At 42.0% G+C, this 26,621-nt stretch overlaps 3 protein-coding genes across 4 annotated transcripts; 2 read left to right on the top strand and 1 right to left on the bottom strand.

Annotated features, from left to right (window-relative positions):
* Positions 1-2,699: 2,699 nt before the first annotated feature.
* Positions 2,700-26,592, bottom strand: LOC118429890 (protein associated with UVRAG as autophagy enhancer-like). Of its 2 annotated transcripts, XM_035840515.1 has the most exons (22): positions 26,446-26,592; positions 18,099-18,184; positions 17,706-17,746; positions 17,268-17,346; positions 16,667-16,714; positions 16,375-16,470; positions 15,743-15,822; positions 15,364-15,434; positions 15,044-15,178; positions 12,640-13,666; positions 12,100-12,230; positions 11,106-11,233; positions 10,641-10,697; positions 10,169-10,213; positions 9,566-9,668; positions 7,925-8,047; positions 7,391-7,503; positions 6,885-6,964; positions 6,639-6,690; positions 4,944-5,030; positions 4,254-4,337; positions 2,702-3,345 (listed from the first exon to the last, which is right to left on the bottom strand). In XM_035840515.1, exons 1-22 carry the CDS (start codon positions 26,459-26,461, stop codon positions 3,205-3,207), a joined length of 2,823 nt encoding a protein of 940 aa, XP_035696408.1. In that variant the 5' UTR covers positions 26,462-26,592; the 3' UTR covers positions 2,702-3,204. The 2 variants fall into 2 exon arrangements, with proteins under 2 accessions (XP_035696409.1, XP_035696408.1); XM_035840516.1 differs by lacking the exon at positions 10,641-10,697 and having other exon boundaries at positions 2,700-3,345.
* Positions 18,956-22,162, top strand: LOC118429896 (mucin-1-like). Its single transcript, XM_035840523.1, has 3 exons — positions 18,956-19,099; positions 20,339-20,471; positions 20,880-22,162. Exons 1-3 carry the CDS (start codon positions 18,959-18,961, stop codon positions 22,034-22,036), a joined length of 1,431 nt encoding a protein of 476 aa, XP_035696416.1. The 5' UTR covers positions 18,956-18,958; the 3' UTR covers positions 22,037-22,162.
* On the top strand, positions 22,687-25,021 carry LOC118429905 (low affinity immunoglobulin epsilon Fc receptor-like). The gene is made up of 4 exons (XM_035840533.1): positions 22,687-22,913; positions 23,200-23,367; positions 23,948-24,080; positions 24,364-25,021. Exons 1-4 carry the CDS (start codon positions 22,818-22,820, stop codon positions 24,813-24,815), a joined length of 849 nt encoding a protein of 282 aa, XP_035696426.1. The 5' UTR covers positions 22,687-22,817; the 3' UTR covers positions 24,816-25,021.
* Positions 26,593-26,621: the final 29 nt, after the last annotated feature.

Here is a 26,621-nt window from a genome sequence, read left to right as displayed (position 1 = left end):
CAGCCCGCCAGCTGCATATCGGTAACGTATGTGTCTATCTGTCTTGGTTTATCGGGTGATTCGCCCTGAGGGTTGAAGCTGTTGCCATCCACCACATGGTACACGTTCAGATGGGGCTATAAGTCACACTGTATCTGGTGTATCTTCGACACCATTTATAAAAGCTCTCCTGTTAGCCTGCAATCTGTTCACAGATAAGGTCGCTTTTTCTTAATAAAAGACGCTAACATGTGCTCAGATACGATAGGCATTTTCTATAGAATGCATAGAATATGGCTCTGCTCGCAAATAACATCGTTTTTTCTGTTAAGAAAGGCTGTTCATATTGCTAAAGAAGTGTTCCTTTATAAAGTACCTTGTCAGTCGTCCTGTATGCGGCTGTACCTCGCTTTATTCAGTCGGCCATTCATTGCCTCGAATGCATCCGGTCATCTCGGAATCCAGTTGAAGTTTGATAAAATGCTCTCGTAAAATAGAAAATACAAACCCGAACGTTTCCCTTTCAGTGATTCATGTGGGCAAAGGGTATTTATAAGCACGCCCCCTGTCGTGTACTTGCGGAAAAGCAGGTCTTTTTTTTTTTGCTCTGCGATACCTGAAACCATTACAATGGCCTCAAGAACAATAAATCCGCTTGTTTTGATATCAAAACTGTAATCCTTATGAAGGCTTGCTATCTCGAAATATCATTTCCGACTCATAGCACCCTCACATTTATATTTTATTGCACAAAACAAAACGGTTATCCTAGTTTTAAAACAATCATGTAGCAGCCCGATCTAAGTCAGGCAGATATTTACAACATCTGAAAATTATTGTAAATGTATTTAAAAATTTTAAAATGCATCATATTATTGACTCCTTAAGTCCTCCAACATTCTCTACATCTTGCATACCGAAGTGTTACTCTACTTAGCGTTAACATTTCAAGAGAGCTTATACGACGTTACAGCATTTCCACATCTAATATGTACATCAAATGCAGACAGTGGCGTTAGTTAGGAACACAGCTAAAAGTGATCCGACTATCAACACTAACCTGGGTGATTGTGTTATCTTGCTCATGATCAGTTATAATTGGAATTACCAAATCGGACTGCTAATACGCCAAATAGCAGTTATACAAGCAACTGGATTGTATGATTCTAGAAAGAGTCAGACGTTTCAGATACCATCCGTTATCTTTCGTCAGTGACACTGACGAATGTTATCTTAAACGTCTCATCGTTTCCAAAACCATACAATCTAGTTATATTTCAGCCATACATAGTATGGTGAAATATATTGTATTCGTAATGTTTCTTTCTTTCTTTCTTTCTCCTGTCAAATCTTCAAAGTGATTCATCTCCGCCATTCCTAGACCGAATGACCTGAAATTTGGCACAAGGGTAGAGTGGGCCAATACCAAAATGTGTTTTTTAAATTTTTTTCATATCTGCTCCTTAAATGATTTTATTAAGGTTTTATTGCAACTTTTGGACCAAAACTGTATAATTTGGCCCCCTGTACCATGGTATTACATCCAAATGACCTGAAATTTGGGGCAGAGGTGCCCTAGATACTTATTCAAAGGATCCATGTATAATATTTGGTATAAATTATTTCAAAATGGCTCTATAAGGAGGTTTTTGTGGGAGAGTTTTGGATATGTGAGGTTGAGGTGCCGAGGTCAACGACCTCTAGGTCATTCTGGTGTGTCAGTGCCAGGTAAATCCAATTATCTACCTACCTTCCTAGTCCATAGACATCCAGGTGGTTGGGGGACAAGGTAAATGCAATTAATGACCAACCAATGAGCGAGCTGATTTTGCTGGAAGAGTCCATTGTTGGACAGGGGGTGTTTTTTTAAATTTACTTTTAGACTTTGGTGATAATGCCAATGCTCTTTTTAGCGGAAGTGTTTTTTGCACTGAACCACTTGACATAAGACTACTACTGGGACAGTCCATTTTTGCACATAGGGGGGATTTTTTAAAAATTCAGTTTTGGACATGGGTGATGATTCTGAATTCCATTTGTTGAATGGAAGTTGACCCCCACCTGAAGACTACACATGAGAAGGATTCGGCAGCCAATCAGCAAGCCTGGTGTTATCTGGAAGAGTCCATTCATGCACGGGGAACTTTATCAAAATTCAGTTTTGAACTGGGATGCTTATTATACAAAAGGCCATGTACTGTGAGTATTTCTGGACTTGTCTATTGTGCAATTTTAAACAGGGTGTGCTGGGAGATTCCATTCTTCAATGAAGGGGGTATTTTTTTAAATTCATTTTGTGGACTTTGGTGATTATGTCCATGTCCTATTTTAGCTGATGTATTTTTGGATCGCTCCACTTTACATAGAGGTATAACAGGAAGAGTCGATTCTTGCACAGAGGGTTTTTTTAAATATGGTTTTGGACGGCTGATGATTCAAAATTCCATTTCTTAGCGGAAGTGTTTTTGGAGTCGTCTATTTTACCTTTCTACATGAGGTGCACTGGAAGAGTACATTCTTGAAGGGGTTTTTGTAAGATTCATTTTTGCTCATAAGTGTGATTAGTAGTTAGAAGTCATTTTAAGCAGAAGTGTTCCATTTTTGCACATATGTGATTTTGGAACAGTCTATTGTTACATGAGGAGGGAGATGGCTGAAATATGCTGTATTTGCTCTCAAGCAAATGTCGGCCTTTCTAGTTGCTAATGAATAATTGCTATTTGATGTACAGTATCTTATTACCTGGATGTCTGACCTTCACCGACAGACTGCCAATACTCTACAAAAGTCCTTTAGATTAACGGTACTTGTACGTGACTGTATCTTCTGCCATTGCCGTCTGGAATCTGCATGCAGGGGTAGTGGAGACACACTGTATTCCAGATAAAACTGATTTGAGTACTTACAACAACCTGGAGTCTTCCCTGTGTTTAGTCTATTGTTCTGTGCCACCAAATCAGGCTGCTAACCTAAAGACACTGTATCAGGGCTTCTTTCAGCATGGCAAACACTTCAACGTTAACACTGCTTCTTGTCATTTACTGCTGCAGTAATTCATACTTCAGAACTGTTAGAAGAGTTTATGTCAGATTACTGCCACTGACTTCGGATTTTTCTGTCTACCGGAATATGTGCAACCTGTCGTTGACTTTTAGATCAGACACGACCCTTAACACAATGGTATCTAGGCTAATGTAGCCACATATGGTCATCATAACCACAGCGCTAGACGGGGAAAGTGAAGTCTGGAGAAGTGTCCTCCACGGTTCGGAACTGCGACCTGCGCAGATCTCGTCTGGCGCACTTCGGACACGGCCGGTTGTCCGCGCGACATTTGGCATGGAACACCGCCTTACACCGATCACACTGCGGAAAAACCAACGGAGATACATCACACTTCGTGGACAAATTTCCTTAAACTTCAGTCTGTTATGGTAGCCATTTGCTATCATCTTTATTATACTCTATAGGGTTCAGCAACAGCAGGGAGAAGGTTGAGCATGCAGCGTGCAGCTTATAATGTCTCTTTCTAAAGACTACACTACCATTAGCACAGCAGGGTTCAAAACACGGCTACGTTGGCTAGCCATGATTTAAACCGCAGACACTGTGGTCTATATACTAGTGAGGATGGCAGCCAGGAGACCACTGCATGCATTAGCGACAGCAGATTGTCAGGCTGAAGTTTGTACGAACCTTGAAAGGTACAAGTAAGGGTAAAAAACGTGGAAGCGATCTTGAACCAGTTTAGATTGATGAACTCAAGAAACAGTTGAGCTACAATGTCTACTGCTCATGATGGAAATGAGAGACACTATGTATAATATGTACAAGTTTGTTGCACAGAGATCTCCCATTTGGCTAGTTCTTTCTGACATCAGTTAGTAAAATGAACAGTGCACCAGGGTTGAACGTCATGTTCTAAGGACCGTGAACCTTTCCAGTAGCTCCAAACTCTAAGCCTGGAAGGAGAGTCACTAACAACCACTGTACTACACTCAGGCTACTCTCGCTCTCTCGGCTACTAGTATTATCTAAATTGAATGCTTACCATTAGACATCATTTGCAATACATTACAAATAATCATGAACTACCAGACTCATTTTTACATCACTAAAACCTATGCCATGTGTGTGTACTAATAACCCTAACAAATCAAAAAGTATCATCCTGGCCGTGGTCTCATAGTCATGACCTGCCAGACAGGCAGACTCATTCTTGCATCACTAAACCCATGTATCATGTGTACTCACCCTAACAGATCAGTACTTACCCTGACTGTGGTCTCCGTCTCAAATGGGTAGATGGGGTTGGGACTGTTGCAGACCTCACACAGGAACCCTTTCTGGCTGCACAACTAAAGGAAGGGGGTGGTGGGAGAGTGTTGTCTATTGATGTGGTCTTAACAATTGACTAAAATTTACTAAACAGACTGTGTGCTGTATACCAAACACTAGATGTTCACTTTTGTTCTTTCACATCTTCCCTGACGTTGGAATTAACTTTGTCATTCTATGACATTAGTATCCATTTTGGCAATTTAAATTTACAGCATATAAATGCTCATCTGACAGCTGCTTTGTACGATTCACAGTGTAGTTTAAAACTTTTTATTCTATATTTGGAAACGGCCAAAAATTAATCCAAGCACGGACGTCATCCATATAATCAAATCAACATGACCTAAGACATCTAAGAAGGTTTAGACATTAGAAATTCCTCCAATGATTGTAAAAGCCTCCAATAACTGTAAGAAATTTATCCCATACTACAACTTCTGTATTAGTTAGATAAGCGTTAAGTTATAGAACTGTAGTTATGTAGATGCCATACTTTGTACCCCGTACAATTGTTGTGCAATAAAACTATACTTATAAGGGGCCCCTCCCTAAAAGTGACAATCAATCATCATTCAGCTGCATGGCAGTTAACCACAAGTTTCGTCCACGACTGACGGCCTTACCTGGCACTTGTAGACGTGCTTGGTGGCATGTTTCACCACCTTCTTCAGGTGCTGCTGAAGCTGACCCGACGTCACCTGCAGCAAGTCCTGTACACACAACATAAGGACTTTTTACACAGGCTAGAGGCTCTATCTAGTGGTGGTTAATGGTACTGCAGTGCTATGTACATTTTGTACATACTGTACAGGTGTCTTACACGAACTACAGTGTCAATAGTACTGCAGTTCGTACACTTTGTAAAATTAATGCACACCGCAGGGACTTCGATCTCACACAGGCTAGAGGCTCCACCTGGTGGTGGTTAACGGTACTGCAGTGCTATGTACATACTGTACAGGTGTCTTACATGTATGAACTACAGTGTCAATAGTACTGCAGTTCGTACACTTTGTAAAATTGATGCACACCGCAGGGACTTCGATCTCACACAGGCTAGAGGCTCCACCTGGTGGTGGTTAACGGTACTGCAGTGCTATGTACATACTGTGCAGATGTTTTAAATTCACGTAGGTTGGAGGCTCCGTGCACCTGGCAGCTGCCAATGGTACTGCAGTGCTATGTATAAACTGTACAGATGCCTTACATGGGATAGAGAGTCAAAGATGTCCTACATGAGCTACAGTGTCAATAGAACTGCAGTTTGTACACTTTGTAAATGCACACTACAGGAACTTCTTACATAGGCTAAAGGCTCCACCTAGTGGTGGTTAATGGTACTGCAGTGCAATGTACATACTGTACAGGTGTCTTACATGAGCTACAGTGTCAATAGTACTGCAGTTTGTACACTTTGTAAATGCACACTGCAGGGACTTCTCACACAGGCTAGGGGCTCCTCCTAGTGGTGTTTAATGGTACTGCAGCACCATGTACATACTGTACAGGTGTCTTACATGAGCTACAGTGTCAATAGTACTGCAGTTCGTACACTTTGTAAAATTAATGCACACTGCAGGGACTTCTTACACAGGCTAGAGGCTCCTCCTAGTGGTGGTTAATGGTACTGCAGTGCAATGTACATATTGTACAGCTGTCTTACATGAACTACAGTTACCAGTGTCAATAGTACTGCAGTTTGTACACTTTGGAAATGCACACTGCAGTTTTCAGACTTCTTACACAGGCTAGAGGCTCCACCTTGTGGTGGTTAATGGTACTGCAGACTATGTACATACTGTGCAGATGTTTTAAGTACATGTAGGTTGGAGGCTCCGTGCACCTGGCAGCTGCCAATGGTACTGCAGTGCTATGTATATACTGTACAGATGTCTTACATGGGATAGAGAGTGTGTACACTTTGTATGGACTTCTTACATAGCCTAGAGGCACCATCTATTGGTCATCAATGGTACTGCAGTTTGATGTACACTTCACAAATACACACTGAATGGCCTTCATAAATAGGCTAAGGACTCCACTTGGTGGCGGTCAATGGTAATGCATTCTGATGTAAATACTGTACTAATCAAATGTCTTTTGCATTAAGCTAGAAGCTCTACCTTACTGGAACAACCTGTATTGTACACACTGTACAGTTGTCTTACATGGGCTTAGAGGCTCCACCAGGTGCTGTAGCACTTATGCTTTTAAAGCACCCTTAATAGGTGCAGAGAATTAACTTCATTCCCAATCTTTTCTTCTAAATTGGTAATCATTTTGCATCAGGTATGTGTATTTTGTATTTCATAACTTACAACAACAGAGTACAGATGGATCCTGTCCAGCATGTAGTCCTTGGGCCAAACCCTGGAACAACAGGAAATAGTACATGCAGTGTTATAAGATGTAATAAGTAATATGTCTAAGGATGCTTTCATAATGTCCATAGTAAATTGGTACTCATATAGAGTATACCCACCCACACTCTGACAAGTTGAACATGTATACATATGCTGAATTGTACACCGTCACTGTTAAGAACTGTTGAGACTGAGCCATACCTTTTTCTGAGATCCTCAGCCACTGACTGGTTACAGGTGAACAGGTACGCCTTTACATACTTCAGCTGCAGCCGCAGGGTCTGAGGAACGATACAAGGGCAGATGGTCAATTTTCATATCATTGACTCTTCTTCACTTTTATCTTTAACCAGAACCTTCACTGATGACTCCAAACTTGATTAAGACATCTGTGGCCTGTGACATCTTGCCTTGATTGATATTTTACCTGAACCTCTGGCACCTTGGCTTCTATTTCTTACCATGATTTCTGACTTCTCATAGTTTACTTAAATTTTACCTGACACCTCACTTTGACCTCTGCCCTCTTTCCTTAACCTTTGACACCTTACCTTGACCTCTGACACCTCATCTTGACCTCTGCATCATACCTTGACCTCTGCCATTTTACCATGACCTCTAACATCTTGACCTTTAACATCTTCCTTACCCTGACCTCAAACATCTACCTTGACCTCTGACATCTAACTTGACCTCTGCACCCTTACCTTGACCTCTGACATCTCCTTTATGTACGTGTAGATGTCAGGGTTGCACTCCTCCAGGTTGATGAGCGGCTCCTCTTCCACTTGTAGCAGGAACAGCTTCGTGCTGTGGGCAACTAGACACAACAACAGACATGAGATACTCTGCACACAACAACAGACATGAGATTTTCTGGCAGCAATGTGCACTTTGGGTATAAAATATTGGCCATTGTGTGATACATTTCACAGGTCATATAATAAGAGCTACAGTGAAACACAGCAGTATTAGTCAATGGACAAATTCATGTGCCCTTTTTGTCAGGGAACATTCAGCATTATTGCATCTCGTTAAACTGCACCAGATATAAACCGCACAGCAAACCTTCTCCCTGTTACCTCACCCTAATCAATGCAAATTCATGCCAAAAGGCCACTTTGCCATGAAGAAGATCAAGAACTATGTTTAGAGTTCAGAGCATCCTTGTTATGCCCTTTATTCTTAAAGGCTCTCAGTTGTAAAGACAGCATTAAATTTTCATAGATCAGAGTGCTAACCCTTGTGCTTCTTGAAGTCCCAGTTGAGGATGATGCGAGCAGGAATGACCGCCTCTTCATTGACGTGACACTCCTCGCAGTAGTAACAGCCATCGTAGTTACACACTTGGTACTTCCCAAAAACTGGGCAAAAAAGAAAAACATACTGGGTAACATCTTTGTTTCTAACAGCGGTTAAATACTAGTTTAACAGTAGGCACAAGCTAATCTCCAAGCAGATTTCTCCGGTGGCTTAAAACAGTAACATAAGCTGGGGAAGGACTTCAGCCGGCAGAGGGAAAAATTTGCCACCGCGGAATCTGCCACAGAACGCAACGGGTCAAAGGCAGCGGGAGGGGCGATCTTTTCAGAAACGTGTTTCTGCTCCTCCTAGTATCCACTTACCTCCAACGTGCAAATTGGCTAAATTTGGCCGGGATTATCGTTTTACAACCCTTCCGAGCCAGTATCTGGGACAAACGCGGCGATCCGCGCCAGTTCACAGCGGGGGCTTCCCCCCGAGATCGCTGGAGCAGACTGCATCACAGCGCACGAAGACAACGTATCGACATATGAAATTATCAGCTGTACACAAATAACACTATATTTACTAGTTGTTACTTGTATATATCTCGCAATAAAAGCTGTGTTTTAACTAAACACTTCCTGTCTCATTTTTTCTTGTCTGCAACTTCGAATCATTACCGATCAAATACGCTTGGATTCGGTTCAAGGACCCACGCTCGTAACTTTTGACGCCAGAAATTGGCGTGTAAAAATGTATGCAGAACTTGAAATTTTGGAAAGATATCCACATAATCAGCACGTGTATTTGCAGCGAAGCCGATTTGAATTATTTTTAACGGCGACCGGCGACGATCTCAGACTACAAACAGACGGGCGCCGTGCCTTCATGAAATGTTGGGTAAATCAACGTCAGCGCCCCCCTCCCCACTGCACTTGCGTCCTGTCGCATCGTGCTCAGTCGGACGTTTTGCTGTTGTTTTCCTTCAGTACGTAGTCAGTTATTGACACCAACACCAAAGAAACAAAAAAAAGTAAAATCCCCAAATGTCACAGAAAACACAATGAACTCTTGCAGCCGACCCGAGACGGGATCCCTGGCCCCGCACGCCCGGAGTAATTAGCACCTTCTTCCTAACGCAGTTTGATTGCCTGATAATTGCCTTTGACCCGTTGCGTTCTGTGGCAGATTCCGCGGTGGCAAATTTTTCCCTCTGCCGGCTGAAGTCCTTCCCCAGCTTATGTTACTGTTTTAAGTCACCGGAGGAATCTGCTTGGAGATTAGGCACAAGCTGAGTAAGGCCGAACTGTAATGTTTGATCCATTCACACAGGGATGAACCGTTACTCTTTATGTGTGGAGGGCTCTTAAACAATTGCTTGAGGTGCGTAATACGATCTATTCCAAAATGGGGCCTCTTGCTTTATGTGACCGTCCCATCCAAGAGAAAGGCCCTAACCAGGTATTCCATTTCACCTGAGTTGTGTGGGGAAATAGGGGACAAGTGGCTCTTTTAAGGACACACCATTGCATGGGTACTACACAGGATTTAAACCTCTTGATGACTATTAGATTCTATCTGTCAACAGCCTAAACCACAAGACAACCTTACCACCTGCTCAGTAAAGTTCTACTTACTGAGTCCGATCTGCCGCTCACAGTCCTTGCACTTGAAGTTCTGCACATCGAGGCCCTTCTCGCGGCCAATGGACGTCAGCTGGGCCATCAGCTCCTTTGTTCTCTGGGAATAATTTGAAAATATCTCCATCAGTTCAGCTAATTCAGAGAACTTTATCTGGTTTTTACACAAACAGACACCATGAGTAGTACATAATGTGGTCATGTAGAAATGCAAAACTATGAATTAATATACATGTAACAGTACAACAATATTGTCAATTACAAGGAACAGTGAACCACCGTCCATCCTTTTAGTTTGATTTTATTTATTTTGCACAATCTTTAAAAAAGATAACATAACATAAGTTAAAGATGAAAGTACATGCATGGGGGAAGAAAAAAGCCTCGTGGCTTATACATAGTCTTCCTCCAAAGTAACAAATAATAATATAGGACAGCAACCCTTTTCATATTTGAAGCACAATGAACACCAACAGTTAACTGGGATTCATAATCATATGTCATTCTTTTGGTGTATATGAATGGTTACAAATAAAGTAAACTCACTGACAGGTACCAAAAATATACTAAAATGAAGACTACAGTGCACATTGTACTTACTGGGTCAGCATGGCCTGAGGTGACTGAGGAGCCCAATGGCAGAACCTACCAATTAAAAAAAGATGTTATAATCTTTCTGATCTTTCTAAACAGCATACTTTCTTAGGGATTAGGATTTAGGGTGTTCAGAGGTCTAAATATTATTGTAATCATTGATTTTATATTCATTAGATTGGTTAACTGTATATTATCCAAACAGTCTACTGATCAAGTAAGAAACAAGCAGTACAAAGCTGAAGCATGTAATAGAGAGTTCTTGCAGCTTGATACGAAAAAGAGGCAGGGATAAAAATAAGACAGAAAATAAAGGTAAGTGTTATATGTTACAGTCAAGCATGCAAAACATGTACAGCAACACAAAAAGGAAAGTGCTTTATGCTCTATGAAAGCACTTAAGACTAGGCTAAAAGAGCAACATGAAAAGAAAAGTGTTCAATGATGATAGAGCTATGATCATGCATGAAAGAATTACCTCAAAGTCTTCTCTGTCTAACTCATAACTTTCTTCCAAATGGCTACTATCAGGTTCCTAAGGAACAGATTTCAGGGATCAGTTCAGTGATCAGTGGTTATCACAAACAAAATCAACTTCAGATTCTGGGGATCAGTTCATCAGTCAGTAGTGATCACAAACAAAATCAACTTATTAATAAGATTTCGAGGATCAGGTCATCGAGTGGTGGTGATCCCAAACAAAATCAACTTCATCTGGCACGATGAAAAATCTTGAAGAAACAAAGGAAATGTGGAAACATAAACATTGAGCAAGCAAACAAAGGCAGAAACTTTCTCGAAAATACCTATGACATGCCACCCAACAAACAAAACTTGCTGCAAGTTACTGGCAACCTGTTAAGCGAACATTGCTATACAATCATGTACATGTTTTTTTCTATTTTCAAAAGTGTGTAAGGGTAATATTCTACAGCAGACAGACCTGTGCCTCCAGTTGTGCCTCCTGTCCAGAGTCAGGCCCTGCCATGGCCTCTAGTATCTCCTGCATCCCTGGGGTTGTGGCCAGACTGCCCTGGGGCGAGTAGCTCTTCAGCAACGAGTCAAAACTGCCTGGAATACACAACAACGAAGGGATAACTCATTTGAGAATACTGATGTTGATTGAGCAATCATCATCTGTGGTGGTAGTTTGTACTTGAAAAATATATCTCTGTTGAATATACATGTACAGCCATGTATGGTGAGTGAATAAAGGGTTTTAAATCCATGGTGCCAGTGAGTCTCAGCTAACTGCTTTTCGCCACCTCTAGACAATGGTGCTGCCCAGTTTATAGATTAAAATAGGGTACTAGCAAGAGTAGAAATGTTACTGGACAGTAGCTCAGTGCTGTCTCTAGCCTTAACTTTTTCCTGTCCCACTCATAGTTAAGTCCATGTTGTTGATTTTTCTTTAAAAAATACACGTCATGTGATCATTATGTCGTGAAGTTCAGATTTTGGGGGCAGATGGGGTGAAATTATTGTCAGTCACAATAAGGTGCAGTATAGCTATTGAGTATGATACAGGGTTGTAGCCAGCACCTGTCCTTCAGTCCTTTGAAGGAATTTTCCCCATTCTGTCCCCTGGGACAGACAAAAGTTGATATGTAAACATATAAAAAAACTGAAACCCATGTGTTCTTCTTCACCAAAACAGATGCCATTGAACATCTTAGTCTGCAAGCAAAATCTGCACCTCAAAATGCAGGAAATAGTGTTTCAGAGGGTCTTGATTTAAAATTTTCTGGGACCCAGCCCCCCTAGAAATGACGCGCAACGTCACGCCATGCCTTCGTTCCTCGATAGGATTCCCATTCAAAATCAAGAGCACTGAAAATGATTTCAGGCTGGCTACAACTCTGGTATGATATTTTAGTTAAAAGTTGATGACATTGTGGTCTGAGAGATTTTAAAACCATACAGCTGATTTTCCTTACCTCTTGAGGAGGACGGTGCCCTGTGTCTGCCAGGGTTGGCAAGGATGCTCTCCTTAGTCCCGGCTGACGACCAACCAGATCGCACCCCCAGGCTGTTGCCATAGCTACCGTATCCTGCCACACCCTCCTCACTGGAACCAGATGTACAGTTTTGATATTAAATGAAGGACATGCATTCTTTAGGCATTACCTGATGGCATTGTAGCTTTGGCATTTAATTTAACCATGATGACAAAAACAGAAGATCTGAGTGCAATAGCTTACTAATAGTGAATATAATTTTTGTTTTGCATTCAGAAAGTTTTGGATTCAAAGCCTTGCTGGGATCATATCAAATATGGTAAACACAACTTTCGATGCTTAGCACTAATAGCACTTGCAAGAAAGTATATGAAAGTCACACACACCAATATACACCAAAAGGAAGTACTGTAACAGTAACAGTATATAAATGGAAAAGGAATTGCACTTGGACTCTAAATCTAGACAGTGTGGGAAGGATTATAAGTTGTTTTTTACGTTGATGAATAGTAGAATTACCTTTCCATGCTCTCAGCAGATGTTTGCCCTTGTTGTTGTGAAGCCGGCTGAATGATGCTACTCACAGCTGACGAATCTGCTGCTACCTTTACTGTGTCCTCGCCCTCGTCATTGGAGGATGGGGATGTGATGCTAGCTTCTGTCTCCGTCCTGCTCCTGCTGTAGATGTCATAGTACATGTCCTGAGAGGTCAGAGTTTCCGACCGGGTCTCTTTCTCCTGCGCGCCTTGTGGTTGGTCTGACGTTTGTAGTGGCAGAGAAAACCCTGATGGCGATGTACTAGGCTGATCAACCCTGGTTTCCACAGAGCTCTGTCTATCCCCAGAGAAATGAACATTTTCTTCAGTGTTCCTGTTAACAGTAAGACCATCGACTCTCTCAGTTCCTGCTGGGGACACGGCACCACTTGGAGTGGCAACTGAGTTGCTCGGTGCAACAACCAAGTTGCTTGGCGTGGCAACTGAGTTGCTCGGTGTGGCAACTGAGTTGTTCTGTGTGGCAACTGTGTTGCTTGAAGTGGCAACCGAGTTGCTTGGTGTAACAACTGAGTTGCTCCCTGGTGTTGGATCCACTGGAAATTGAGAAGTCTGATGACCCATTACCTTTAAGTCCTCAACGCTGTCTTTAAAGTGTGGAGACTCTGAGACTTCTTGAATCTCCCTGATGCCTTGAGAACTTCCTGAAGACATTTCCCCTTCCGCAATGTCCTTCACAGCACTCTTAAAATCATAAGAAGATGGCTTCTCCTTTCTCAAGAAAACCTGACTTGTGTCCTCCTTTTGTTCACCCGCAGTACTCTCCACAGACGTGGTTCTGTTGCCACCATCCAGGATTTGCTCCGTGGATGCTTCTGTTTCCATGGTAACAGACGATCCCACTGAATCCGTATCTCCCTCAGGATCCAGGATGTCGACCGTCTTCCGTGAAGACCTCTGACCCTTGCGACCCGACCTGACCTGCTTGACCTCCCTAGCTGCCTGCTGTGAGGGCAGGATGGGGTCATCACCCTCAGTGGCCTCCATGGCAACTAGTTAAGATAGAAGACCTTGGTATTAGAAAGATGTAATTCATGTACATGTAAGCCATATCCAATATGGGATCATTTTACAAAAATCAAAACACCAGTGGGCTAGAGGGATCAAAGTAACCACTACATCAGGGCTTTACAACCATCCCTAAACAGAGACCGTGGGTGCCATATATAGGCTTGCTGCAACCGATCATCCACTGCTTACTGAGTCATGTGTTCTAACTGCATAATGTGATATCACGACAGCAGTGGATTGTTCATTCCTTGACAAAGACTCAGGTGCTGTTCAGTCAAAAATTTGCATGAGTCCAATTTTTGTATTGGATATAACAGTTAAATAATACATATTAAATAATATCCAATATGGGATCATTTTACAAATTTTTAAAATAAAAATAGCAGTGGTTGCATCAACATCATCATCAAGTTGCAGTTGACAGGAAACAAAGGTCCTGGTAGATCAGGGAAATATTGGATTGAGTGTGTTAAGAAGGACTGAAAGTGTGTGGCCCGACCAGCAAGAACCCCCTGAACAGAGCTGCTTGGACGTGTGAAGACTAGCTGACTGTTGCCTACAAGTACCCGTATCATCGAGATCAGGGACCCTTATAGCATTGTAATCAAATACTATTACTACTAAAGCTTCTAATACAGCCTAAGTCAGAAGCCTGGAAGGAGGTTGCATGCTGGACTTACCATCAGGAGATGATGATGTGACAGCCTCAGGAGCCTGGAGGGAGGCCATCTGTGAAACGTACCATCAGGTGATGATGGTATAACACTAACAGCCTCAAGAACCTGGATGAGGCTATCAGAGAAACTTACCATCAGGTAATGACAGTGTGACTACCTAGTACCTAAGAAACCTGGGGGAGGCTACATGCTAGACTTACCATCAGCTAATGATGGTTTGACAACCTCAGGAGCCTGGGAGGAGGCTATCTTTGAAACTTACCATCAGGTGATGATGGTGTGACAGCCTAAAAAGCCTGGAGGGAGGCTATCTGTAAAACTTACCATCAGGTGATGATGGTGTATACTAGTGTGTGACAGCCTAAAAAGCCTAGAGGGAGGCTATCTGTGAATCTTACCATCAGGGGATGACGGGGTGACAGGACAGCCTAAAAAGCCTGGAGGGAGGCTATCTGTAAAAGTTTACTAAAACTTACAATCAGGTGATGATGCTGTGAAAGCCTAAGAAGCCTTGAAGGAGACTACATGCTAGGGGATGACAGTGTAGCAGCGTCAGGAGCCTGGAGGGAGACTGCATGATGGCCTCAGGAGCCTGGAGGAAGACTATCTGTGAAACTTACCATCATGAGATGATCGGTGACAGCCCCTGGAGCCTGGGAAGAGACTAAATGATAGACTCACCATCAGGTGATGATGGTGTGACAGCCTCAGGAGCCTGCAGGGGAGACCAGAGCCCAGCCAGGGTGAGAGAGGACACGCCCCAGTCGTTCAGCACGCTGGAGTTGTAGGACAGCTGGAACTGAAAACCCTCCAACCCTGGGGAACACAACCAATCTGATTCAGAACACAGGTGCAAACAGTTATGACCAATCAGAACACAGTCAAGGAGTTTCAACCAATCGGAAGTGTAAACAAAGCTTGTCTTAAATTGTGCTAACAGTGGTGTTCTACATGCCATATTGGTTGTTTAACATCTAAATTGTGAATTGTATCTGACAAACCTTGCAGATGATTCTTCATGATAGTGGGGTGTTCCTCATCTCTAAGGTACGCAATAGACCTGTAGTGGGACCTGTGGAAAAACATCAGAGTCAGTGCTTTTTGTGTCTATTACTTTCCTATCTTCATTGCAGAAATTGAGTGTGAGACCAAATATTATCTACTCTCACAACACTATTCATCTTGCACCTAATTTAAACTGTCTGATAACAGCTCCTTGGTTTGAAAACTATAATTAGGAAACAAATCAGTGTGGCCTTGGCAACACTTTGCCACATGTTGAAAAGGGATGATACACATCAAGTCTCATAGACAATAAGATACAGGACAGACTTCCAGGCACCTTCGACCCCCTGAAGTCACATGACATATTGTACCAACCTGAGGAGCTCCTTGTCCCTCAGCATGGCTTCAGCATAGCTCTCCATCAGTCCATCATTCAGGGCCAGTCGGATCCATGCCTACACAAAAAGAACAGTCACACACTCAAGCTTTCTCATTACATAAACCAGTATTACATAAATGATAAACACAGCCTCAGTCTTTACTTGTTCTTAATTGTGTGTGTGGGTGTGTGTGTCTCTAATGATAAGTAAATGTACTTGTCATGTACAAAATGTATGTGTGTGGGTGTGGGCATGTGTATCTGTGTGTGTTTGTGCATGACATACTTCGCCAGAATTCACGAGTCTAGTACATCCAATCTCCATAGTGAGGTGAGCAAGATACACTACATTGTAGTACTGTATGTCTGTGTGTGTAAATATGTGTATGTACAAACACATGACACTGTTTGCGTGTATGTGTGTATGTCTGTGCATATGTGTGCATGCATGAGTTACTCCATACTTCTATGTAACATACAAATTGAATATAATCCTCACCCTGCACTGCCCGATCTCCGTGGTGATGTGAGCAAGGTGGTTCAGCTCAGGGAAACCACGTCCTTGTGTGTGTGTGTGTGTCTGTGTGTGTGTATGTGTGCACACGTCTGTGTATGTGTCAGAACTCACCCTGCACTGCCCGATCTCCGTGGTGATGTGGGCGAGGTGGTTCAGCTGGGAAACCACGTCCTTGTGGGTGAAGTGCATCACGAAGGGCCAGAAACTCTGTTGGGCAAAAATCATGAAATCTAAGAGGAAAAAATGGTGCAGGTGTCTAACTTAATCAGACTGTACATTGTAGATTGTTTGAGGCTGATATTTTTTCTTCATTCATTCTCTGCTGATGATTTGTAAACAAACATGTAGACAGATGCTACATACATGCAATAATTCATTCATTGAACTATTAACCAGCACTCACCATGACTGGCCCTTTCTCCTCCTTCCCTGACCCAAACATCCCTGAGATCTGCAGACAGACAGACAGACAGAGTTGTCTTATACAAATCATGAGTTGCTGATAACACTAGTCACTGACAAAAGACAGTGGAGAAACATCTGATAATGGTTACAAAACTTATAGCCCGAGTGCCAACCTTTTCATCTTTACTTCGCTTTCTTGGTCACTTTCAAGAAAGCTGGACCAGTGTATAGATAAAATGGCTGGCACTAAGCTAGCAGGCTTCAAAACTCATCCAGTTTATTGAGTAAGTTTTGTATTGAATATCACTAACAACAGTTGTGGCTTCACAGGGCACCCAATAGTCTATCATACAACTGTTTGACAATAAGTTAGAGTACTTTTTGTTTAAGTACAAGGAAGAGTACATGTGGAATGGTACCAAATTTAAGGGCTCCACCGATAACTTTGTACTGATGTCATCAAAATTTCTTAAATGCTTTAATTTTTGAAGTCAAATGGAAGAAGAAAATTTGTCAGGCCTGTTTACCACAAGTGCATTGTAAACTCCAGAGCAATGATAGCAGGAGGTACATTGCACCACTGATATATAAACTCTCACCTTAGTTGCGAAGGAGGCCTTGAGCCCATGGAGAAAGATGGCCTCCAGGACGTTACAGATGGCGTTGCCATGGTCACCGCTAGATACAACATATAGTATCATCATAGCAATTAGGCATTTCTGACGTTACTGTTACAGTGGATCACAATAAGAAAACATGCTTATGACTACTCTGAGATCTTTTGTAGAATGATACATTTCAAATACAAACATGCATAGTATAAATAATAAAAACATGCTCAAATAAAATATTTTGCAGCCATTGCATAGTGTTCTAACAAGGCTTTTGTTTTGGGAAAGGCATGATAAGTCTGTTGAGATAATCATTTGTATTTAATTTACTAACTGTAAGAAACAACATCAGAACTCGATTCTTTCAAATCCACAGCCTGGACATTTCCCATCTTTGTCTTATATCATGATCATAATCTTACAAACCTTCGAACAGCCGAGTCTGATCCAATGTGCTCCTGCTGCAACTAATGAGAAATAGACACATTCAATAACTTACAGGGTTCACTGGACAGGTTTCATTTTTTCAATCACTCTGCACAGTACTTCATGTACTAACTTAACACAAAGCAAAGGCATGAGGACAGAGAAACTACAGAATGGATATCATGGATTACTTTTACAATATACTTAGGAAACACATAATATATCTATCTACTCAGTACTAAAATATTATGCCAAGTGATATCTAATTTTTGGATCACTTAGTACATACAGTGCAATGTCATGTATTATATATTATACAATGTAACTCAAGGTATTAAATTAATACTGTAACTGCGTTACAGTAATAATGCTTTATGTTTTAAATAGACCTACCCTTTTGATGGTTCTGGACAGCTGGCTGCTCAGCGTGTGTTTGATGACTCTGTGTTCTGCCTTCTCTTCCTCTGTGGGGCCTGATCCTGACCAAACACAAAACAGAGAAATCCATGTTGATACACAGTTGATATACATTACGTACATTACAACTTCCTCATGAATGTACAATGTACTCACTAGCTTAATACTGGGTGCAATACACAATTTTGTGCGGCCAAAGTTGTGACGGGGGTTGTTGACTTTTTCAGTTAGGCCATGACCTTCATGTAACCACCAGACTATAATGTAATCGCTATGGAAATCCAAACAATTATTACGTAACATTAGATAAGTTAATATTTTCTTAACCTACCTGTCAACCTTGACACCTAAAACAATACCTGAAGGGGATGAGCTTCATGCAACACTGAAGGCATTGAGTTTCAGAATTGGCCTATCTGACTTCCCTGCCCCACGACCAACATCAACAAACTGCGTATTGAAGGACAATACCAGAGACATTGACTGTCAGTAACACAATTATGGTTCTATTGATCAGAAGTTACCATGCACTGCCTTCACTAAGTAAGATATAGTGTCGTCCATTGTTTCACTGCAGTGCGTTAGACGTATTCCGACCTTCACATTCTAAAAGAACTGACCATGCATGTTGGACAATAAGAGCAGGATTGAGTTGCGGACGTCTTTATGTAGCTAGGTGTTGAAATTCACACTAGGTCCTGTAACACTGCTCACTAGGTACATGTGTAATAAGGATATCAGGTACCATTCCCTCGACAAAGGTACACAGTCACGCCAGTGCTGCAGCAATGGATAAGACGTTTTAGATCCTACTGCGTCGTATGAACAACCCAACCATGAGAGCAGAGGTGGCGATTGTGCTTCTGGCTGTCTTACTGCAGCAAGCTTCATCAGCAGACGGAGTAATCATCAACATCAACATCAACAGGTCTGGCGGTTACAGGCTGGGAGGATGGCCCCTGTTACACGCCAGTAAGGTAAGTCAGGGGCACCCCTACAAAATATGTATGTTGAGACAGCACTATATGTTCTAACACCCCTACATGTACATGTATGTTATGACACCCCTATGTGTTCTGACACCCCTACATGTTATGGCACGGTGACATGCCTATGTTCCAATAGCCCTATGATTGAGTACTAATATTTGCAACGCCCCTGTAAAATGAACATTCCCACAGTCCATATATTGCATATTCCTGAACAGTGAACCCTACATTCCCACAACCCTATGTTTGGACACCTTGATATGCATGGTCCAACATTCCTATATCTGTTCCTACTGTACATTGATATTCTAGTCTAAGAGTATCTGCCACCCCTAATAGGTATACTGGGCTAGGGTAACAAATACACTCTGTTGTATGCCTGATTAAAGGGGCATTCCACTGCAGAAGGGAGTGTTATTTTCCGATAGATAAATGTATCAATGAATACATGATCAGTCGACCTTTTATGGAATTCCACTTGTGGCGAATTACGCAACGTGTGTTTGTAAAACAATATGACACTACACTAAACCCATGCAGACCCTACCCATGCATTCCCTATATGTATAGACGCTTCCTTTATTGTGAATATTTTCGGCACAAATGAGGATCTCTAAGCACACCAAGAAGGTTGTTCACAAGATATTAAAGAACACATAACAAGACGTATTTTTCTTAGCGATCCTGAAATTAGCTTTGTATTAGTTAACTTAAGTCGGGTGTTGTCAGGCACATTGTTTTCAGCCATAGGCTGAGATTGATTAATTTAATTAGAGGGTACTTGAGGAGTTTTGTAGAAGACTGTCAGAATGCTTTTTGATGCCCGTGGGGCTAACGGGTACTTTATCGTATAATGTTACGTAGCAATTACATTTCTCACTTCCTACAATTAATATCTATCGGAAAATAACAGTCCCGTCTGGAGTGGAACGCCCCTTTAAGTTATAACACATGGCAAATGAAGCACCAAGCCTGTCAAGGGTTAAACTTAAACAGAGTTGTTGACAGTTTATTTTGCCACTGCCAAGGACATGGATGATTGCCTGGAGTCTCACACTTGTTCATTATGTTCTGCTAACATGCTTTTGCATGACTTATATTGTTAATATGAAGGGCACAAAAACCAACTGGAGCCACATATCAGTTACATCAAGTTCAATCTACCCTTCCCTTACAGAGGGAGAGGTATCATATACTAAATATTATGTTCCATTGTTTCCCTCCCAGGATATACTAAATGCTGAGTTGACTGACAAAGTTGCAGAGTTGCAGAAGCAGCTTGGCTTCATGACAGACCAAAATGCTGACTTGCAGGAGCACCTCAGTATAGTGACCAACGAACTCATGCTCTATAAAACTGGTAAGCCTAAACTGTGCATGCAGAAAAAGTTATTTTCAGGATAAACTTATCAACAACACAAACTAGAACCAGGTCTTCTCTAGAGTCTGTTGTAAGTTTTAGAGAATGTGGGAACAGTGAATCATACATTTTTTTGATACTTTACTACAAATCTCCAGTATGTCTGACTGACCAATAATCTCACTGGATTACATTTCATAACAAAAGTATACAACCATTTACAAACTATGCAAAGAACAAATTGAATGAGAGTACATATCAAATAGCACAAAAAATGAAGATCGTGAAGTACATGTAAGAAAAAAGAGAGACTCCAAATTGCTTTATGGGTATTTTGTTTGCTTGAACCTTTTTTTTATTCATGAAAGCTCAAATCATATAATAGAACAATTATTTTGATTCCCTCAGCTGCAGCCCTCAGCACTCCTGATCCAGTCAGCACTCCTGATCCAGTCACCACCCCTGGTGCTGGAACCACCCCTGGTGCTGGAACCACCCCTGGTGCTGGAACCACCCCTGGTGCTGGAACCACCCCTGGTGCTGGAACCACCGCTGGTCCCGGAACCACACCTGGTCCTGGAACCACACCTGGTCCTGAAACCACACCTGGCCCTGGAACCATACCTGGTCCTGGAACCACACCTGGTCCTGGTCCTGGAGCCACACCTGGTCCCGGAACCACACCTGGTCCTGGAACCACACCTGGTCCTGGAACCACACCTGGTTCTGGAACCACACCCGGTCCTGGAACCACACCTGGTCCTGGAACCACACCTGGTCCTGGAACCACACCTGGTCCTGGAACCACACCTGGTCCTGGAACCACACCTGGTCCTGGAACCACACCTGGTCCCAGAACCACACCTGGTCTCGGAAGCACACCTGGTCCTGGTCCTGGAACCACATCTGGTCCTGGTCCTGGAACCACACCTGGTCCTGGTCCTGGAACCACACCTGGTCCTGGAACCACACCTGGTCCTGGAACCACACCTGGTCCTGGAACCACACCTGGTCTCAGAAGCACACCTGGTCCTGGTCCTGGTCCTGGAACCACATCTGGTCCTGGTCCTGGAACCACACCTGGTCCTGGTCCATTCATCACTCTTGACCCTGACAGCGAACCTTATCCAACCAATTCATCTGATGAGGAACCAGCTCCAGCCTGTCCAATCAGCTACGAACAGTTCCTGGACAGGTGCTTCCACTTCTCCACCGAATACAGCAACTACGCTGGTGCCAAGTCCGCCTGTCAGGCTGCTGGCGGGCACCTGGCTATGCCCAAAGACTTGGCAACAAACGACTTCCTCACTGGCCAGATCTACAATAAGTACACTCCTGGCTCCATGGCCTGGTTCGGCCTGACAGACCAGGTGCAGGAGGGAGTCTGGGTGTGGGAGGACGGCACGCCACTAAATGGCTGGTCTGACTGGGGGTTTGGGCAACCCGACAATTATACTGCAGAGTCTGACTGTGCTTTGTGGGAAGCTTTTGATGTCTATAGGTGGCATGATGCAGATTGCTCCAACAGTCAGTATTACGTGTGTGAGGTAACTGTTGTTGGGTAACTTATGGCTGAAAACACAAGCTGTACCAAGTGACGGTTTGAAATTTTGGTGTAAATGCTACCGTTGTCTCAGACTACACAACTGCGAGAATGACATGATTATATATTTGCAATTCCAGGTGTTTGAAGTTTGGTGTCAATAAAGATTTTCTATATCATATTCAATATGTGTGATTCCATCATTAATGTGACATGATCTTTCTGCTACAACCAGGGATATACATATTCATGTAGACCCATGATACTCTATATACATGTAATTGTCCACGTATTAAGCAAAATGCTTCATGCATATATGTGATTAAATTTATACCATAACCAAACAGTGTTCAACATGTTACCTAACTCCAGCCAATGTATTGCTGAGGTTCAAATGCCTGTAATTAGTTATATGATAATCATCATCATATAAAGGGCATCCTTGACCCTCAATCAACAGCAACAGATTGTGTCCAGTTGTATACAAAAGGTCTTCTTGGGTTTCTGTCCCATTGGCAACAACCTATCAATCTAAGCTTAACGACAATCAAAGCGCAGTGACTTAAGCATTGAGTTTCAAACAAAACAGGTTCTAGGCCATCTTCATTTCATTGCCCGCAACAAAGAGCTCCAAAGTGTCAAACAATGCTGGCAGTTTGGTGAATTGTTTAGAGTTTACAGTCAGCTCTGCGCTGGTAAAACCAACAAAGGGCCGTGTAAGTGAGGTGCCATTCCCCTCTGATACGGCAGTGCAGCAGTTTGGACAGCCGTTTACAAGTCAGTGTGTACAGAAAGAACCAGCCATGGGTGTAAAAGTGTTGATTGTGGCCCTGGTTATCCTGGTAACACTGCAAAAGGCTTCAGCAGCGGAGGAGACCATCAACATCAACATGGGTCGGGTATGAGCTGTCTGGACTACTCATTAGTACAATGTACAAACTGTCTATCATGATCACTACTACTAACTTTTAAACCAATCTTGTTAATCTAAAAGGCGTTTATGAAGATGTGTAGAAAAAACTCAGAAGATTGTGATTATCTAACGTGAGCACAGTCACATTAGTTTCACTCTAACTCGAAAAAAATAATTATTATAAGCACATTGACTTGATTACCCATACCCACTTTTCATGGTCAGTGCCCAATAAGTGGCAGGAATAAACTATGCCTTCATGTTTATTCCAGTACCCTGTAGGTGCCATTGCTGAGCTGCTGGAGCAAGGAGGAGACACTGGAGGAGATGAGGGAGGAACAACAGACAGTCAGCTGGGCCAGGCGTATGTTCAGAAACTATTCCAGGACATGTCAGGCAACAGTCAGCTGGGAACTCTGGACATGACAGACATGGGTCAGGTTAGTTAACTGATGATTTAGTGGAAAAGTTAATATATTTGATAATAACTTTGAATCTCAGTAGAAAAAGAAGAAAACATCAGTGGAGACTTCTTTTCTTTTAACAAAAATTAAAACAGACTTGATAATATGATTTAGATAATATTGGTTCATTGAACATAAAACAAATTCAAAAAGCTGGTGGATAAATGTTTTAATCTTGTTCAATGTCGAGTTGTTTGTTCTCGTCAAGAAAATGTAATTAATAACCATTGCAGGTTACAATCTCAATGGACTGTGAATTCTTTTAAATTAAAAAGAAAATGTAATTGGCAAAATAGCACAAACAGTCCAAAAATAATGAATGTCATACTTTTATCAGGACTTCAAATCTCTGTTTGAGTGAAGATAACCACTAAATTAATCAAATATAATCTAAGCAAATACGTGAGAACATTGTATTTATTTGCATAGTGATAAACAATATCATACACATGCATATGAGTCCTAAAGGTGAAAACAGTTGAGTGAAGGCATGGGGTTACGGGGTAAAAAAAGAAACTCCAGGTTAAATCTTAATACACCCCTTTACACATTCCAGGACATGGTTATTGCTTTGATGCTGGGACAGATGAAGGAGATGCAGGCACAGAACAAAGAGATGCAGGGGCAGCTCAAAGATCTGACAGGCCAAGTCAAGAACCTCACATTGGATCTCTGCCTCACCGAAAAGAGTGAGTCTAACCTGCATCAAACAATTCGTTGTCTTGGCGACAATTCGTTAAGGAAATATCATACTGCATTTTGTAATATGCAATTATGTTACTAAGTAAGTAGACACTAAAGAGCTAAATCATTGGACTTTACCTACTGACCATATGACAATATTTTATGCACCAGTCCTGTATCTTAGGCTATGTGCACATTTACAGTACACAACCAGTGTATCAAGCCGCCCTTTAATAAAATGTTGCTATAGTTATAACCTTCATTGACGTAGCTGTTATCATTTTGCAGCCTGCTGTAACAAGACCCTAACCTGCCCCAGTGGCTATGAGCGGTTCTGTGAAAAGCCCGACATGTGCTACAAGTTCTCAACCGACGAGAAGAACTACGCCGATGCCAGGTCCGCCTGTAAGGCTGCCGGCGGGCACCTGGCCATGCCTAAGGACAAGGCAACAAGCGAGTTCCTGGCCAAGCAGGTACCTCTAATAAATAACAAACAGAAACACATCTGGATCGGTCTGACAGACCAGGTTCAGGAGGGAACCTTTGTGTGGGACGATGGTTCTAACCTTGGCGCCGGGTGGAGTGACTGGGCACTGAATCACCCTGATCAGGGTTCTTTGAAAAGCAGTTTTAACTGTGTTATGATGGCATATGTCAATGCCTACAAGTGGACAGATTTACCTTGCAGTGGTTTGCTTTCTTACATATGTGAGGTGAAGGCCACTACAGCTGCTCCCTAAGCCATGTCCTTGTTGCCTGGCTACAATGTATCATCATCATCAGTCACTGGGATCTGCTATGACTGAGTATGAGTTAAAGTAATGCTTAAGGATGCTAAAATTTCCCAAGATTTGTGACAGTAACTTGATATACAACATTTCTTTATTTTTGGGCGAGGTATGTGTGCTTAAAACTATCCTGTGAAGTTTTGAGTGTGATAATTTTTTTCATATGTTCAAATACAAACTTTAAGATTGTTCAAGAGCAAGTTTACTCCACTATGTACTGATAAGTACTAGTTGGACAGGACTGCTACTTTTTGAGATTTTTTTATAATAAAACTGGTACTATTTATAATCTTATTGTGTGTGATGCCCTTCTGTGTACAGAGATTATTACTATTTAAGATTATCCTTTTTTAAATACAGATCCATTATTTACATTTAGAAAAAGATGTCTTTGTTGAGGAGAAAGGAGGTTTTTGCTGTTCAGTGTTGAAAAATTGTGCAGTACAGATGGAATGCCACTTGGTGACCCTATAAATATGATAAGAAATTTGCTACCACCTTCTCTGACCAGTGGAAACACCTTCATCTGGGTTCTGGGCACCTTTTCGTTCTCACAATGCCATTAGTCGGATATTTTAACCCTTGAGATAATCTAGTCTAGCGTTGTACGAAGAGGAACGAATGTCAATGTTACTGTTATGCTTTGTAACCCCTCCTGAATTTACCGCTAAGCGTTACCGGACCTGCTGAATTTACCATTAAGCGTTACCTGGCCTCCTGAATTCACCGTTAAGCGTTACCAAGACCCCCCATGCAGACCCTCTATTATGTGTTTTCCTAATATGTTAAAGCATATGTGAGGAGGAGGAGGTTGTTAATGATGTGTTGTGTTGTTTGTGTAATTCCTTTTTTTTCATGCAGGACCATGACTGATAGCTACCATTAGTATTGTAGGGATGACTGGCAGTATAGTCAAAGGAAAAAGTAACGTTACATGTAGTGAGAGTTCCTGTAGTGGATGTTGAATGTTCATTGCTGTTAACCAACCCCAATTCCCCATAAATACATGTATGACCAAACAGTTGCCTTTTGACGAATGCATCCTGCACTGGAAGTTAGCCAGAACTTTTTAGGTTTTAAAAATCTATTTGGGGCCAAACCCCCATCCATAGCCTTGGGCCCAAAAAAGACGGGGCCGATGCTGACTGCAATGCAAACCACTACGCTAAAACGGCTTACAGCCATTTGTTGGTGCTTGAACCACAATGTTGCATCATTACTCAAACATTGGGCTCCTACTGCCTGCAGGTACTAATCCACCACATAAAAATAAAATATCAAATGCCCCCAATATTTGTAAGGTCAAAGTTCACGATCGGCCTGGAATCCATTTTATACCAAGGATTTACCAAGCAAGTAGCACAATTCATAAACAAGACAGAATAAATGTTCCAAAGGCATGCGGGAGACAATATGGTACAACTATTCCTCTTCAACGCAAAGGGGATTAAAACTTTTGAAGCTCCTCTTCTGTTCAAAGAAAGATTTCTCTTTTAATAAATCATAGCAATTTTTTTTTGTTTCACCTACGTACGTAAAAGGTGAGTATCACACTGTGTCAACAACTTTGAACTTTCCTTACCTTTTAAGAAGTTCATCTTGATGCTTCTGAGCTAAGTAACGCCTACATTAAGGATGCTTGTGGCTGTAAATGTCTTGAAGATCGTAGTCAACCCTGAGAACGTCTGATGTTCGATTCCTTGACGGCCATTTTCCTCCGCTGGTAGATCTCACTTTGATGTCAAGGGAGAATTATGA

Source organism: Branchiostoma floridae, chromosome 14, assembly GCF_000003815.2.
Source record: "Branchiostoma floridae strain S238N-H82 chromosome 14, Bfl_VNyyK, whole genome shotgun sequence".
NCBI classification, from domain to species: domain Eukaryota; kingdom Metazoa; phylum Chordata; class Leptocardii; order Amphioxiformes; family Branchiostomatidae; genus Branchiostoma; species Branchiostoma floridae.
This window is presented reverse-complemented; position numbering and strand designations above follow the sequence as displayed.